This window comes from Drosophila sulfurigaster, unplaced genomic scaffold (assembly GCF_023558435.1).
Source record: "Drosophila sulfurigaster albostrigata strain 15112-1811.04 unplaced genomic scaffold, ASM2355843v2 ctg52_pilon, whole genome shotgun sequence".
In the NCBI taxonomy this organism is placed as follows: Eukaryota; Metazoa; Arthropoda; class Insecta; order Diptera; family Drosophilidae; genus Drosophila; species Drosophila sulfurigaster.
In genome coordinates, this window is record NW_026909717.1 from 50927 (window position 1) to 63335 (window position 12409).

The window sequence follows — 12409 nt, forward strand, 5'->3', positions numbered from 1 at the left end:
GTTTTGCCCCAATTGGTTGGCTGCCGATAGTGTGACATTGAAGGATCAATATCCATAGGTTGAGACTGAGACGTTTGGCCGTTTTTGTCTTTGTTATTTGTGTCTTGTTTTCCTATGTAGTGGGGGGTTCTTTCCTTGGCCTTTGTTAGGCTTTGGTTGCTGACGATTTCCCCTGCTTACTGATTTCATTGGTGTGACTCCTGTCTGCAATTGTCTTCGCATAAGAGGCAGCAAACATGCTTCTTTCTAAGCTATTTTCAGCTTCACGAGCCAAGGCCAATGCCGATGGCAAATCTTTTGGCTGAGCCGGCAATACGAACACTTTCAAAGATTTCTTTAGACCTGACATGAATGCGTGTAAAGCATCGCTTCTGACCTCATTGTTGAGAATCGTGGCAGCTTGCTCATCGTGTGTCATCACAATCTTGTTGGTGACCAATGTGAGCTTTCTTTCGACCTCATCATAATATTCCATTAGGCCTAGGTCGCCCTGCCTAACCATCTCTAACTGTTGTCTGAGTACGCGTAGAGACGTTTTGTCTGCGTACGTGCAGTCTAATCGTGCGATGATCGCATCGATATTTAAAACTGTATTGTGGGATGTCAGGACTGACCTGGCCGCTCCACACACTTTGTTACGTAGGATTGCAACGGCCTCGTAATGGGCCTCGCTACCCTTGTAGGGTCTGAAAATTTCGTATGCGTCCAGGGCAGCTTGCCTCCAGGACACATACTCATCTTGTACCCCTTCAAATGATGGTACAGATTTCACTATGTCAAGTCTCACATCGCACTTGACATTTGTGTCTATCGTCACTTTTTCGTATGTTACGATATTTGGTGCCACTATTTGCAGCGCATCTACTTGTGACCTGACTGCGTTCAGCTCTTCAGCAAACTGCTGCCTTAAGCGCAGTTCTTGCTCAGCGAGCGCAGCACTAACAGTGCCATTCACAAGTGCTTGTATTTGTTCGGGATTCATTTCCGTTTCGTTGCTCACTATTGAATGTGGACAAAAGCCTATTTCTTCACTGTCGTCACTGTCAATTTCTTTTTTAATTTCTCTATATGCCCAACTCATGGGCATACGTTTGGATCTATTAACACAGAGGCACTAGTTGTACAGTGGTCAGCAACAGAAAAATATTCACAAGTAATTTTACTTGTATGAGTGCTTTTAGTTAACCGATTAACTCGAAAAGAAATTAACCACAGAACTTATTTCACAGTCACTTGCAAATTTTTGGTACTTTAGTATTATATCTTTTATTGGTGCTCGATTTGAAGTAAATTAAGTTGATAATCACTCACTTACATGCTTCTTTGGGGGTTTTCTGGTTCTTAAAATATTATCCGTTGGGCGCCAGTTATTAAAGTCATCAGCTCCAGTGTTGTGATTTCGCTGTCCGCTGGGAATCCTGGGAGATGAAATATGTTGGAGGAAACTATTCCCCTTTAATCACTGGCCTTGTGGCTCTGTGAAGTTTCCAATAAAAAATATATTAAGTCGATGTAACAAGTGCCGAAGCGTTTATTCGTACGCTGTGGCTGCTTGGTAGCTCTAAACTAAAACTTATAAAATAAACCTCTACAACTAAAGCTAAGCATCGCGAGTGGAAAAGTACTGGCTACAAATCCGTCGCTGCTTGCTAAGGATAACGGTGCACAATCATTGCGGCACATGAGACTTATCCGCGCGGGTCGCTTAATAAGTTGCCGGCCCGCGCATGCGAGGGCTGCTTAATTAATGTTGGGAAGTGTTGCTTCTTAACTTATATATAAACATTACGGATAGCTTCTATAACAATTTGTTGACACGTTGGACATTTTGTTTCACCACTGTCAGGATCGTTAGGATCATCGTTCTGTTCTTAATTATGAGCCAGAATTTGATCCCAACATGCTGCACAAATATTCACATGATTACATGGGCGCAATAAAACCGATTTTGGTTCGATTGCAGGGTGTAATATGCACATATGTCATACATATCGGGTGTACACTGTGATTACCATTTGTATCGAGTGTACACTGTGTTTGGCACTTATGTGGCGGCAACACTTTGTGCAGCCACATACAATTCATAATAAACAATAACAAAATCAAGTGAGCGCGTAACATGATCCGCCGCTTGTGCGAATTCGGCTAAGTCAGCATATGCACGCTGACCGCCAGTGCCCTATGCATAAGTGCATAATACACTCTCTCACTCTAAAGAATTTATGTAAGACAAAGCATGCTTGTCCATTGACGTATAAGTATATACATATAAGTAATATATAATGCAGCCGCGCAGCTGCCGGCTGAACCGGCAGCGCAGTGCGCGCTGAACTTATGTACTTAGGGTAAGAGAGCATTTTACTTACAAATAAAGAACATTGATAAAACTGATTCAAGATTGCACTGACGTGCATGCGTTTTTTAATAACAAGTGAAATACACCAACTACAAGATACCACGATTGGATATCAGTGACCTGATATAACATGGCGACCGTGACAGCGGTCTTGGATTAAGACAGCAGCGACATCTGCAACAACAACAGAGGCATCTGCAACAGGAACAGAAAGTTGGCAACAACAAAGGCAACATTGGCAAACTGAAAAACTGAAAAGAAAACTGATGAACAACAAAGGAAATAAAATCTGAGTGAGTAAGAGTTGAGTAATGGGCAAGCAGCGCGGTGGTTTAAACCACAAGATTAATAAAAGAATAGCCAAGCTAAAGTGGCTAATCTATAAACAATCGCCACCGCCTGCATGGTCAACAGCACAGAAACTACAAACTGAGCTGGACCACCTCATAGAGACCCTAAGGGTTAAAAAAAGCCTCTCACTCAAACTCTCACTCTGACAATAACAACCAAATAAGAAATTTAATGAAAACCATTCCCGCCCACATACCAGCAGTTGTGCCAAAAGTTCAAAAAAGATGTCCTGTTGACTGCGAGGGACCGACGTGCAACCAACAACAACAACAACAACGACAACAACAATAGCCTGTGCCAGCCCAGCACCGGCAACGCCACGCGCATCACGCTGGCCAACAACAATCAAATAGAAGAAACAAAAAGCAAATGAAGAAATCAACAAGCAAATAGGAAGCAGAAAGCCTGTGCCAACCCAGCACCGGCAACGCCACGCACGTCAAGCTGGCCAAGGAACCGGCAGTGCCACAGAGGGCATAGAAGCTGGCAGCACTACAAAGAGTGCAGGAATCAACGAATGCTGAATATAGAATATAATATAATATAATTAATTAATATAAAACAATTGTATAATCGTGCGAAACACCTTTTTGCTCGATAGTAGTGCAGCCCGTATAGCTGTACGAAAAATTAGGTAGGAAATTGTTAAACATAACTAAATGAGAATTTTCAAATGTAACAATAGCATTCAGAAACAGAATTTTTATTAAAGACAAAATTCTTAAGAAAAATTAATGTCTATAGAGACAAATAGAATAAGTAAATATTCTGAAGAAGACCCATATAAAAACATAGTTGAATTAAAAGAAATTAATCCAACTAATATGGGGTTAGTAGACGTTAAGACAGTGGATTCCACTGCTAACGTAATTAATAAAGTCGAACCAAATAACATAGATTTGGAATTCGTCAATATTATGCTATTAATAATTGTAATAATAATGTGTGCCAATTGCTTTTATAGATTGTATAAATTGCATAATAAATGTTTAAAAAAAAGATATGCGAGCCAAGCAAATGACTTGGACAGAATTTAAAAAAAAAAGCAAGGCACATATTATAACTATAAATGAAGTTAAATATAATGAAATATAATTAAGCGAACGAACAAAAATGAAGAAAATCGTAGAATGATTAATGATTATTAATAAAGAAAAATGAATTGAAAAATTGAATTATATATATATATATCTGATCAAGAAAAATAATCTCACTAGAGCAAAACACACAATCTTAATAGGTAGTATTTTGAAATATGAGCCGGAGTTTTTAAGAGACTCTCGGCCATATGTACAGACACTCTCGTGTCAATTGATGAAGTAAAATAAAAATACTCCAAAAAAAGCTATGAGTAAATTAGCAAAGAGAAGTTTAAAGAAAGTAACCCTAAAACACGCTTTAATGAAGGGCAAATATTAATTAAAAAATATAAAACGTAATTAAACAAAAGGGTCAAAACCCCAAGGGTATTGGCAAGGAAAAAATAATTTCCAAAATTAAAGGAGAAACCAAAATCAAATTAATGTTCCTCTATTTAATTTAACCCATAAAATTTAAACCTAGTACAAAGGAAGATTTTAAAAAGAAAAATTGGCCAAATTTTAACCAAATCCCCCATTTCTTGTCCAAAACTTAAATTTCCGATTCTGGAAAATTCCAAGTGTAATAAGAAATTCCAAACCGGTCCAATGGCCAAAATACAAATTCCTTAATTACAATCAAACTTGTACCAAATTTTGGAAGGTTTAAACGGAAAACCTTTAACAAATTTTCTTATGCCGTTTTAAAAACAAATTGTCGAATTTAAATAAAACACAAGAAAAATTAGCGTTCAAATATTAAAGAACCAACAAAAGGTTTGTTGCCAGAAAAATTTTAAGTTCGGAAATTAAAAACCTTTACAGAAATCAATTTTCCGGACTAGAAAGTCAAACAAAAAATTTTTATCAAGCTTAAAAAGGATGAATCCTAAGCCAAGAACAAAAATCAACCCAATACAAAAATTAAAAATGAAAAAAGTTTGAAAGTGCGTACAATAAGGCCCTCCACTTTTAGCCCGAAGAAATTCTTCCGGGCTCAGTTAAAAATGGCAAAAATTGCCGCAAATTGAAATAAGGTTAAAATTTCCATCCAGGTGGAATTTCAACAACCAGGAAAGAAAGCTTTTCAAATTTTGTTAAACAGGTTTCACAAACAACTTGGAAAAGCAAAAACATCCTTTATTTTAAGAAATTCTTCCCAGCGTTTTGGTTAAAAACCCCAAACTATTTCCAAAGGAAATGCTAGCAATTTCCTTTTACAACCAACCCAACTTCCAATTATTAAAATAATGGGCCGAGGAAAATAGGGAAAAATTTAACCGTGGCAAATGTAGAGGAAACAATTAAAACAATTCCAAAAATGTTATTTTCTCAGAAGTAATTTTGGGAAACCCTCACCCTTAAAGGAATTTCCAAAGAAAAAAATGGGCCCATTAAAACATCCCCCTTGATCGGAAGTAAATTTTTGAAATTTTAATAATCAAAACATTAAAAACTTTGCTGTTAATTAGCACTTGGGATTATTAAAACTAAATTTGAAGGAAAAATTAGAATTTTCGATAATTTAAAAAAGGAGGTCACCAACCCACAATATCCGGGTTTATAAGGCGAAAAACAATTAATTTAAAAGGTTAGCCTTTTCTAAAACCCAAAACATCCAAATTCCCATTGTTCCTCAAGACCTTTCCAAAGGGAATAAAAATTTCCCAAACCTAGGAGGCATTACTGGGCATAAATTTTAATAAAAGGAATCAATTTCCAAAAAGGATTTCAAGAAATCACTCCTATTTCTTCTCCAAATTCTTAAATTATCCGAATTAGAGGAAATAATTTTACTTGTTCTAAGGGCCAAAGTAACTTAGCTCGGTTTCCGAATCCTCCGTTTAAAAATACAAAATTCCTTAAATTACTAACCATCCAAATAACCAAATTTCAAGAAAATTGAAAAAGGAATTTAAAATCCAAAAACCTTTCCGCCCAAATATACAAGTCCAATTTAAACAAGACAAATCCAAAAGAATCCTTAATTTAAAAAAATTCCTATGAAAAATTTTAGCCGATTACGAAATTTGAACTCAACGAAGGGTGGAACAATTTGTATGAAAAGTTAATAAAATTTTTACCTTGTTCAAAAGCCAAAAAAGCCTTTTTCCCAAGATTACCCGTTTTTGGCTTTTAAACCGCCTTCTTACTTAATTTTTTCAAACTTTAGGAAAAGGAATGATATTTTCAAGGAAAAAAAAATACAAGCCCAAGTTACCAAAATCATAAAAAGTGAAAGTGTTTTTTAATCTCAACGACGAAACATCCCCCCTACAAACATTTGGTCCTTCGAGCCGGATCCAATCGCTCGACCCCAGCAATAGCATTGGTTGTTTTGTTTCAAGATAAGTAATACACTTTTTTTTTCCATCCATACATTTTGTGCAAGTGTCGTGTTCGCGCCATATTTTTTTCTTGTAACCTATATATATGTGACACAGCATATATATAAGTACATAAGCGTTCGACCGGCATTTTCTCAGCCATCTTTTCTACTTTGTGTATACTTGGCACAATATATATATATATATATCCTTATATGTATATGTATGTGTAAGTATTTATACAGTTTAAAAGAGTTCGCTAATATTTTCCGTTTTTGGCCGCGATTGTGTGTATTTTGCTATTTCCTTTGCTGTCGTATCGCGTTTGTCTGTTTTCTTTAACACACTCCTGTGTAGGCAAGCTCTCTATTGGTTATACTCAAATAACAAGAGAGTTGCTCCTCTCATAGCAAACGCGCGTAGATCCACTACACTCCATATATATATATATATATATATACATATATATATATACACACATAAACATACGACATATACATCCAAACACAACACACATACACATTTTCCACACACGACACTTACACACATATACACTCCGTATATGCTCCGATCATATTAAACCTATACAGTACTTTCACATCCACTGTTGTATATAATATATATTATCCATCACTACACATACACATATATTATTCATTCACGTTTACGTATATAAACAGCAGCAATCACATCGAGAAATAAAGATTCACGCTGCTGTTTGTGTTTTACTCAAACATTTTTTTTGTTTTTCCAACAGCGATTTTGTTCCTCGTCTGTTTTCTTGTGTCGGCTTTTGCTCACTATCCTGTGACAGCCGAAGTTCTACTCCGTTTTGTGCTTGCTTTCGGCTGTCCGCTTTACCGTGAGTCTTTGTTGAGAAAAGACTCTAAAGTGACTGCCGAAGCATAGTATGTCCAAGAGCCAAAAGAGCGAAAAGGACTCAAAACACTCGCTAAAGCTTCCGACCACAGTTCGTCGCCTGTCGTCCGCTTCGCCCGCTCCTTCGGGGTCCCAATCCGCCACACCTGCCGCTCAACTCCGAGTAAAGGTCGATCGTCCGTCGCCGTCTGCTTCGTCAAAGACTCCGCTGTTGCGCACATCTTCGACTGCTCTCCGTAGTCAGGCAACTACCCGTTCCGTCCAAGCTAAATATAGCAAAACCCGTGCGATGGCTCTCAGCAATTTCGTTGCCGTCTCTGACAGACTGGTGCATTTCGAGAGTCGGGTCAGAGGGCCTGCAGCCGAAGATGACAATGTACACACGTACGAAATCCGTCGTGACCGGCTGCAAGTCCTCTGGGACAACGTTGAAGCCGCTTATTCCACATGTGCTGATGCACTGCATCAAGACGGCGACGGTGAAGGCACACAGGCGATGGAGGCAAAGTACGATCACTGCTATGCGTGTACGAGCGGTGTCTCGCCCGTGTTAAGGGGCAAATTACCCAGGTTTCCGGGTCCAGCAGGAGTGAACCATCCGTTCCTCCTGTATACTCCAGTGGCTGCCGGCTCCCTCCAGTCGACACCGAAGTTTTCCGTGGGGATTACTTGCGGTGGCCGACTTTCCGTGACCTTTTCACGGCCATCTATTCAACAATCCAAGGTTGACTCCGGTCGAAAACTTTTCCATCTGAATTCGAAGACCGCAGATGAGGCCAATGAAATAGTAGCCAAATTTCCGCTGACGAACGATGGTTGTCGCGTCGGCTGGGGTGCTCTCTGCGAACGGTTTGAGAACAAGCGCTTGTTGATCACAAGCCAGTTGAAGATCCTATTTAACCTGTCCACGGTTACCCAAGAGTCGGGAGCAGCTATCAAGGAGCTGCAGAGCACGATTCAGCGTTGCTTGACCGCTCTTGAGCATTCAGACATTTCCGTCTGTGGCCCGTTCGCAGATTGCATCCTTGTTTTCCTCTGCTCGTCCAAACTTCCCAAGCTCACACTCTCGTTGTGGGAGCAATCGTTGGTGGACAAAGCGAAAATTCCCGCATGGCAGGATATGAGCACGTTCCTCAATGAGCGCTACCGTACGCTCGAAGCGATTGAGGACGTAAAGCAGACTGCCAATTCACAGATCGCGACTGCAGGACCATCCCGTCCGCAGAATTCGAAGCGAGTCAACTCCTTTGAGAATCACCCTGTCCGGGTGTGTCCGCGTTTTTGCAAATGTCGGTCAACGAGAGGATGACATACATCAAACAGAAAAGTCTCTGTTTGAACTGTTTCGCAAGAGGTCACCAACTCCGAGAGTGTACAAGTGCGCACAATTGCTTTACATGCAAAGGGCGGCACAACACTCTTCTCCATCGGGGTGACAGTGCCCACAATGGTGCCTCTTCATCGTCCAACATACAGTCCACTCCAAATCCAACGGCAACAAATGTGCAGAATTTCTTTGCTAATAACGCTCAGAATGTCCTTCTCGGCACGGCGGTCATCAATGTTTGCCACTTGGGCACTACATATACCGCACGTGCGTTAATTGATTCAGGTCGAAGCGACTTTCATTTCTGAGCGTTTGTTCCAACGCATTAATTTGCCTTTCCAGTCCGTGCGAGCCCAGGTATCCGGGCTAAATCACGCAGTTGCGGCCCAATCGCAGAAGTTATGTCACTTCAGCATTGGTTCTCCGACGAAGCCGAGGCTCCATATCGAGACTTCGGCATTCGTAATTCCACAGTTGGCAGGCAAACTGCCCTCCTTCGACATGCCGCGAACTTTCCTCAAGGATCTACCAGCGATAGAACTGGCAGATCCACATTTCTAAAGAGCGCTCAGATCGATGTACTAATTGGCGCGGATATCCTTCCGTCGGTCATCTTGAGCGGCTCCCGGCCAAACATTTGTGGCTCACTCCTTGGGCAGGAAACCGTGTTTGGCTGGATTCTTACCGGCCCCGTCTCCCAGAGTATGTCGACAACTGTTTCTGCGTTTTCGACAAGAGTCGCCCTCCAAGCAGACGAACAGCTCGACAGCCTACTTTCCAAATTTTGGGAGGTGGAGGATATTCCAGCGAAGCTGATAAAGGAGTCAGACTTCGTTTGCGAAGAGAATTTCGTTAAGACTACTTCTCGTAGCACATGTGGCAGATATCGGGTGACTCTTCCATTCCGGAAGCCCGATGGCATTGAACTGGGTCATTCCAGATCTATAGCGCTGGCTCAATTCCTCAAGAACGAGAATCGTTTGTCAAGAAACGATTCTCTAAAGGAACAGTACAATTGCCGTTCTCCAGGAGTACGTGGACTTGGGTCATATGACACCCATATCGCCTCAAGCGATTGGCACGACTCCTAATTTCTACCTGCCTCACCACGCCGTGTTCAAACCTGATAGCACCACAACGAAGGTGCGGGTCGTTTTCAACGCATCTTGTCCATCCTCAAATGGCAAGAGTCTGAATGATATCCTTCATTCAGGGCCCATTCTCCAATCGGATCTTACGTTACAGATCCTCCGATGGCGATACTATCGATATGTGTTCAATGCGGACATAACGAAGATGTATCGCCAGATCCTCATGGACTCAAAGCACACACCGTTCCAACGAATTCTGTTCCGCACGTCGGACGGTGAGATCCGTGACTTTGAGTTGAACACAGTGACATTCGGTGTCAACTGTGCGCCTTTCCTGGCTCTACGAGTCCTCCAGCAACTTGCTGATGACACGCGCTTGGAGTATCCTCTCGCAAGCCGAGTCATCTCCAACAACATGTACGTGGACGACGTCCTAGCGGGGACACACACGAAAGAAGAGGCCATCCGGACCATCGCGGAAGTGTGTGCAGCCCTGGACAGCGCTGGCTTCCCGCTGAGGAAGTGGACGTCGAACCATAAGAGGGTGCTGAAGGACATTCCAAAGGACCATCTACTTCGAGAAGATTTCCTCGAACTCGAAGATTCCAGTACGGCGAAAACTCTGGGCATCAGGTGGCAAGCTCACGATGACGAGTTCTTCTTCATGCCACCAGAAGTTGCCCATCAGGACTCCTACACGAAGAGGGAAGTGCTTTCGCAAATCGCTAAGCTTTTCGACCCAGCCGGGTGGCTGGCCCCTTTCGTTATCCGAGCCAAGATCTTCATGCAGGAGATCTGGCTGAGAACGCTCGAATGGGACGAACATTTACCCATGGATCTTTCACTCCAATGGAAGGAGTACCTCCAGAGCTATCCTGCTCTGGGAAAGATCCGGATTCCAAGATGGGTCCAATTCCAGTCACGAGTGAAGCTCCAGTACCACGGATTCTGTGATGCGTCAGAACGGGCGTATGGTTTTCGTGTGGAAACGGCGAACAAGGTTTCCACACATCTCCTTACTGCGAAGACAAAGGTGGCTCCGGTCAAGTCTCTCTCAGTGCCACGTCTGGAGCTTTGTGGCGCAGTCCTGTTGGCTGAGTTATCTGCAGCCCTCCTCCTGAATCTGCCAGCAGAAAGTTTCCAGACTTTCTTTTGGACCGACTCAACAATTGTTCTCGCCTGGTTGAACAAGCCACCCTGCCGATGGACAACCTTTGTGGCCAATCGAGTGGCCAAGATTGTCCAAGCCAGCGACGCCAAGAACTGGTCGCATGTGCGATCCGAGCACAATCCGGCAGATCTGGCAAGCCGTGGTGTCCTGCCACAAGAATTGGTTCGTAATCCGTTGTGGTGGCATGGACCAGAGTGGCTTCATCTCCCGTCGGATCAATGGCCATCTTCTCCAAGTCCCATTCCGGAGACTCTGCTGGAGTAGCGGATTAAATGCAACGTCGCTAAGTCGCCTCCGACTCCCGACTTCCTGAGCAGGTTCTCTGAGTTTGGCAGGGCACTGCGCACGTCTGCCTATGTTCTCCGATTCATCGATAGGAGTCGGAAGTTGGCAGTTCCAAGCTCTACCGTGGTCCAGGCGGATGAGCTGTCACGGATCCAAGAGCGGCTAATCGTCATGGCTCAACGTCACACTTTTCCACAAGAATACCAATGTCTGCAGTCCAAGCAGCAGGTTCCTTCCTCAAGTTCAATCCGAAACTTGAACCCTTTCCTCGATGGCAAGGGGATTCTACGGGCCTGTGGGCGTCTGAGGGCGTCCCACTCGCTGCGTTACGATGAGAGTCATCCAATCATCCTATCGTATTCCTCGTCCTTTGCACGACTACTGGTTCGTTTCACCCATCGTATATCCTTACATGGGGGTAACCAAGTCGTTATGCGGCTGATCCGTTCAGGTTCTGGATTCCCAAATTGAAGGTCCTCGTTAAATCCACCATCAACTCCTGCAAGGTCTGCGTCATCTACAAGAAGAGATTGCAGACCCAAATGATGGGGGACTTGCCCAAGGAAAGGGCGTCCTACTCGAGACCTTTCACGCACACTGGAGTCGACTTCGCCGGCCCATTCGAAATAAAGAATTACACTGGCCGAGCCTGCCTCATCACCAAAGGGTACGTCTGCGTCTTCGTGTGCTTCAGCACGAAGGCGATCCACTTGGAGGCAACATCGGATCTCACGACGGAGAAATTCCTGGCCGCATTCTCCCGTTTCATCGCACGGCGCGGGTGTCCACACCAAATGTATTCGGACAACGGGAAAACCTTCGTTGGAGCTGACAAGGTGATCTCCAACGACTTCTTGGAAGCGACGAGGGAGTGCATCATCGCACAACATGCCCACAAGAGCCTATCCTGGCACTTCAACCCGCCGGGCGCCCCGCATATGGGTGGTTTATGGGAAGCCGGCGTAAAGAGTTTTAAGGCACTCTTTTACAAGGCGACCTCCACCTCGAAATATACGTTCGAAGAGTTGTCCACTCTTCTCGCTAAGATCGAAGCCTGCCTGAACTCGAGGCCGATTTCCCCTATGTCCGAGGATCCTGCGGACTTACTAGCGCTCACTCCTGGCCATTTCCTCATAGGTGGCCCTCTTCTTTCGGTGTTGGAACCACCAATTAACCAACCGGCCACCTCCATCCTCAATCGATGGCAGCGACTGAAGGCTCTTCACCAACAATTTTGTTTCCGTTGGAAAGATGAGTACCTGAAGGAGCTGCACAAACGGACGAAATGGCAATCCCTACCGGAACCTTCGGATCGGTGACATGGTCGTCATAAAGGAAGACAACCTCCCTCTAACGAATGGCGCCTAGGACGGGTGCTGACGACGTGTCCAGGCACCGACGCCAAGGTTCGAGTGGTAGATGTGCTCACGGCGCGGGGTACCATCCGAAGACCCGTTGCCAAACTTATTCTACTCCCGATGGACAGCAAGACTGACCCCTCCACGTCAGAAGGACTGAAGGACGAATAACATCCTATTCCGTA

At 43.5% G+C, this 12409-nt stretch overlaps 1 protein-coding gene across 1 annotated transcript; it reads left to right on the forward strand.

The window, feature by feature from the left end:
* The first annotated feature begins 7366 nt into the window (after nucleotides 1-7366).
* Nucleotides 7367-12185, forward strand: LOC133849944 (uncharacterized). Its single transcript, XM_062285940.1, has 7 exons — nucleotides 7367-7471; nucleotides 7756-8259; nucleotides 8469-8586; nucleotides 8662-9297; nucleotides 9392-10841; nucleotides 10899-11250; nucleotides 11340-12185. The coding sequence occupies exons 1-7, from the start codon at nucleotides 7367-7369 to the stop codon at nucleotides 12183-12185; spliced, it is 4011 nt and encodes a 1336-aa protein (XP_062141924.1).
* Nucleotides 12186-12409: the final 224 nt, after the last annotated feature.

Bases quoted from the DNA above. Each gene is read 5' to 3' on its own strand.
- LOC133849944 (XM_062285940.1), top strand. From the start codon at position 7,367: ATGTACACACGTACGAAATCCGTCGTGACCGGCTGCAAGTCCTCTGGG. The intron at 8,260-8,468 runs GTGTGTCCGCGT...TCCAACATACAG, and splicing joins TTGAGAATCACCCTGTCCGG to TCCACTCCAAATCCAACGGC. The intron at 9,298-9,391 runs GTTTGTCAAGAA...TATCGCCTCAAG, and splicing joins ATTCCTCAAGAACGAGAATC to CGATTGGCACGACTCCTAAT.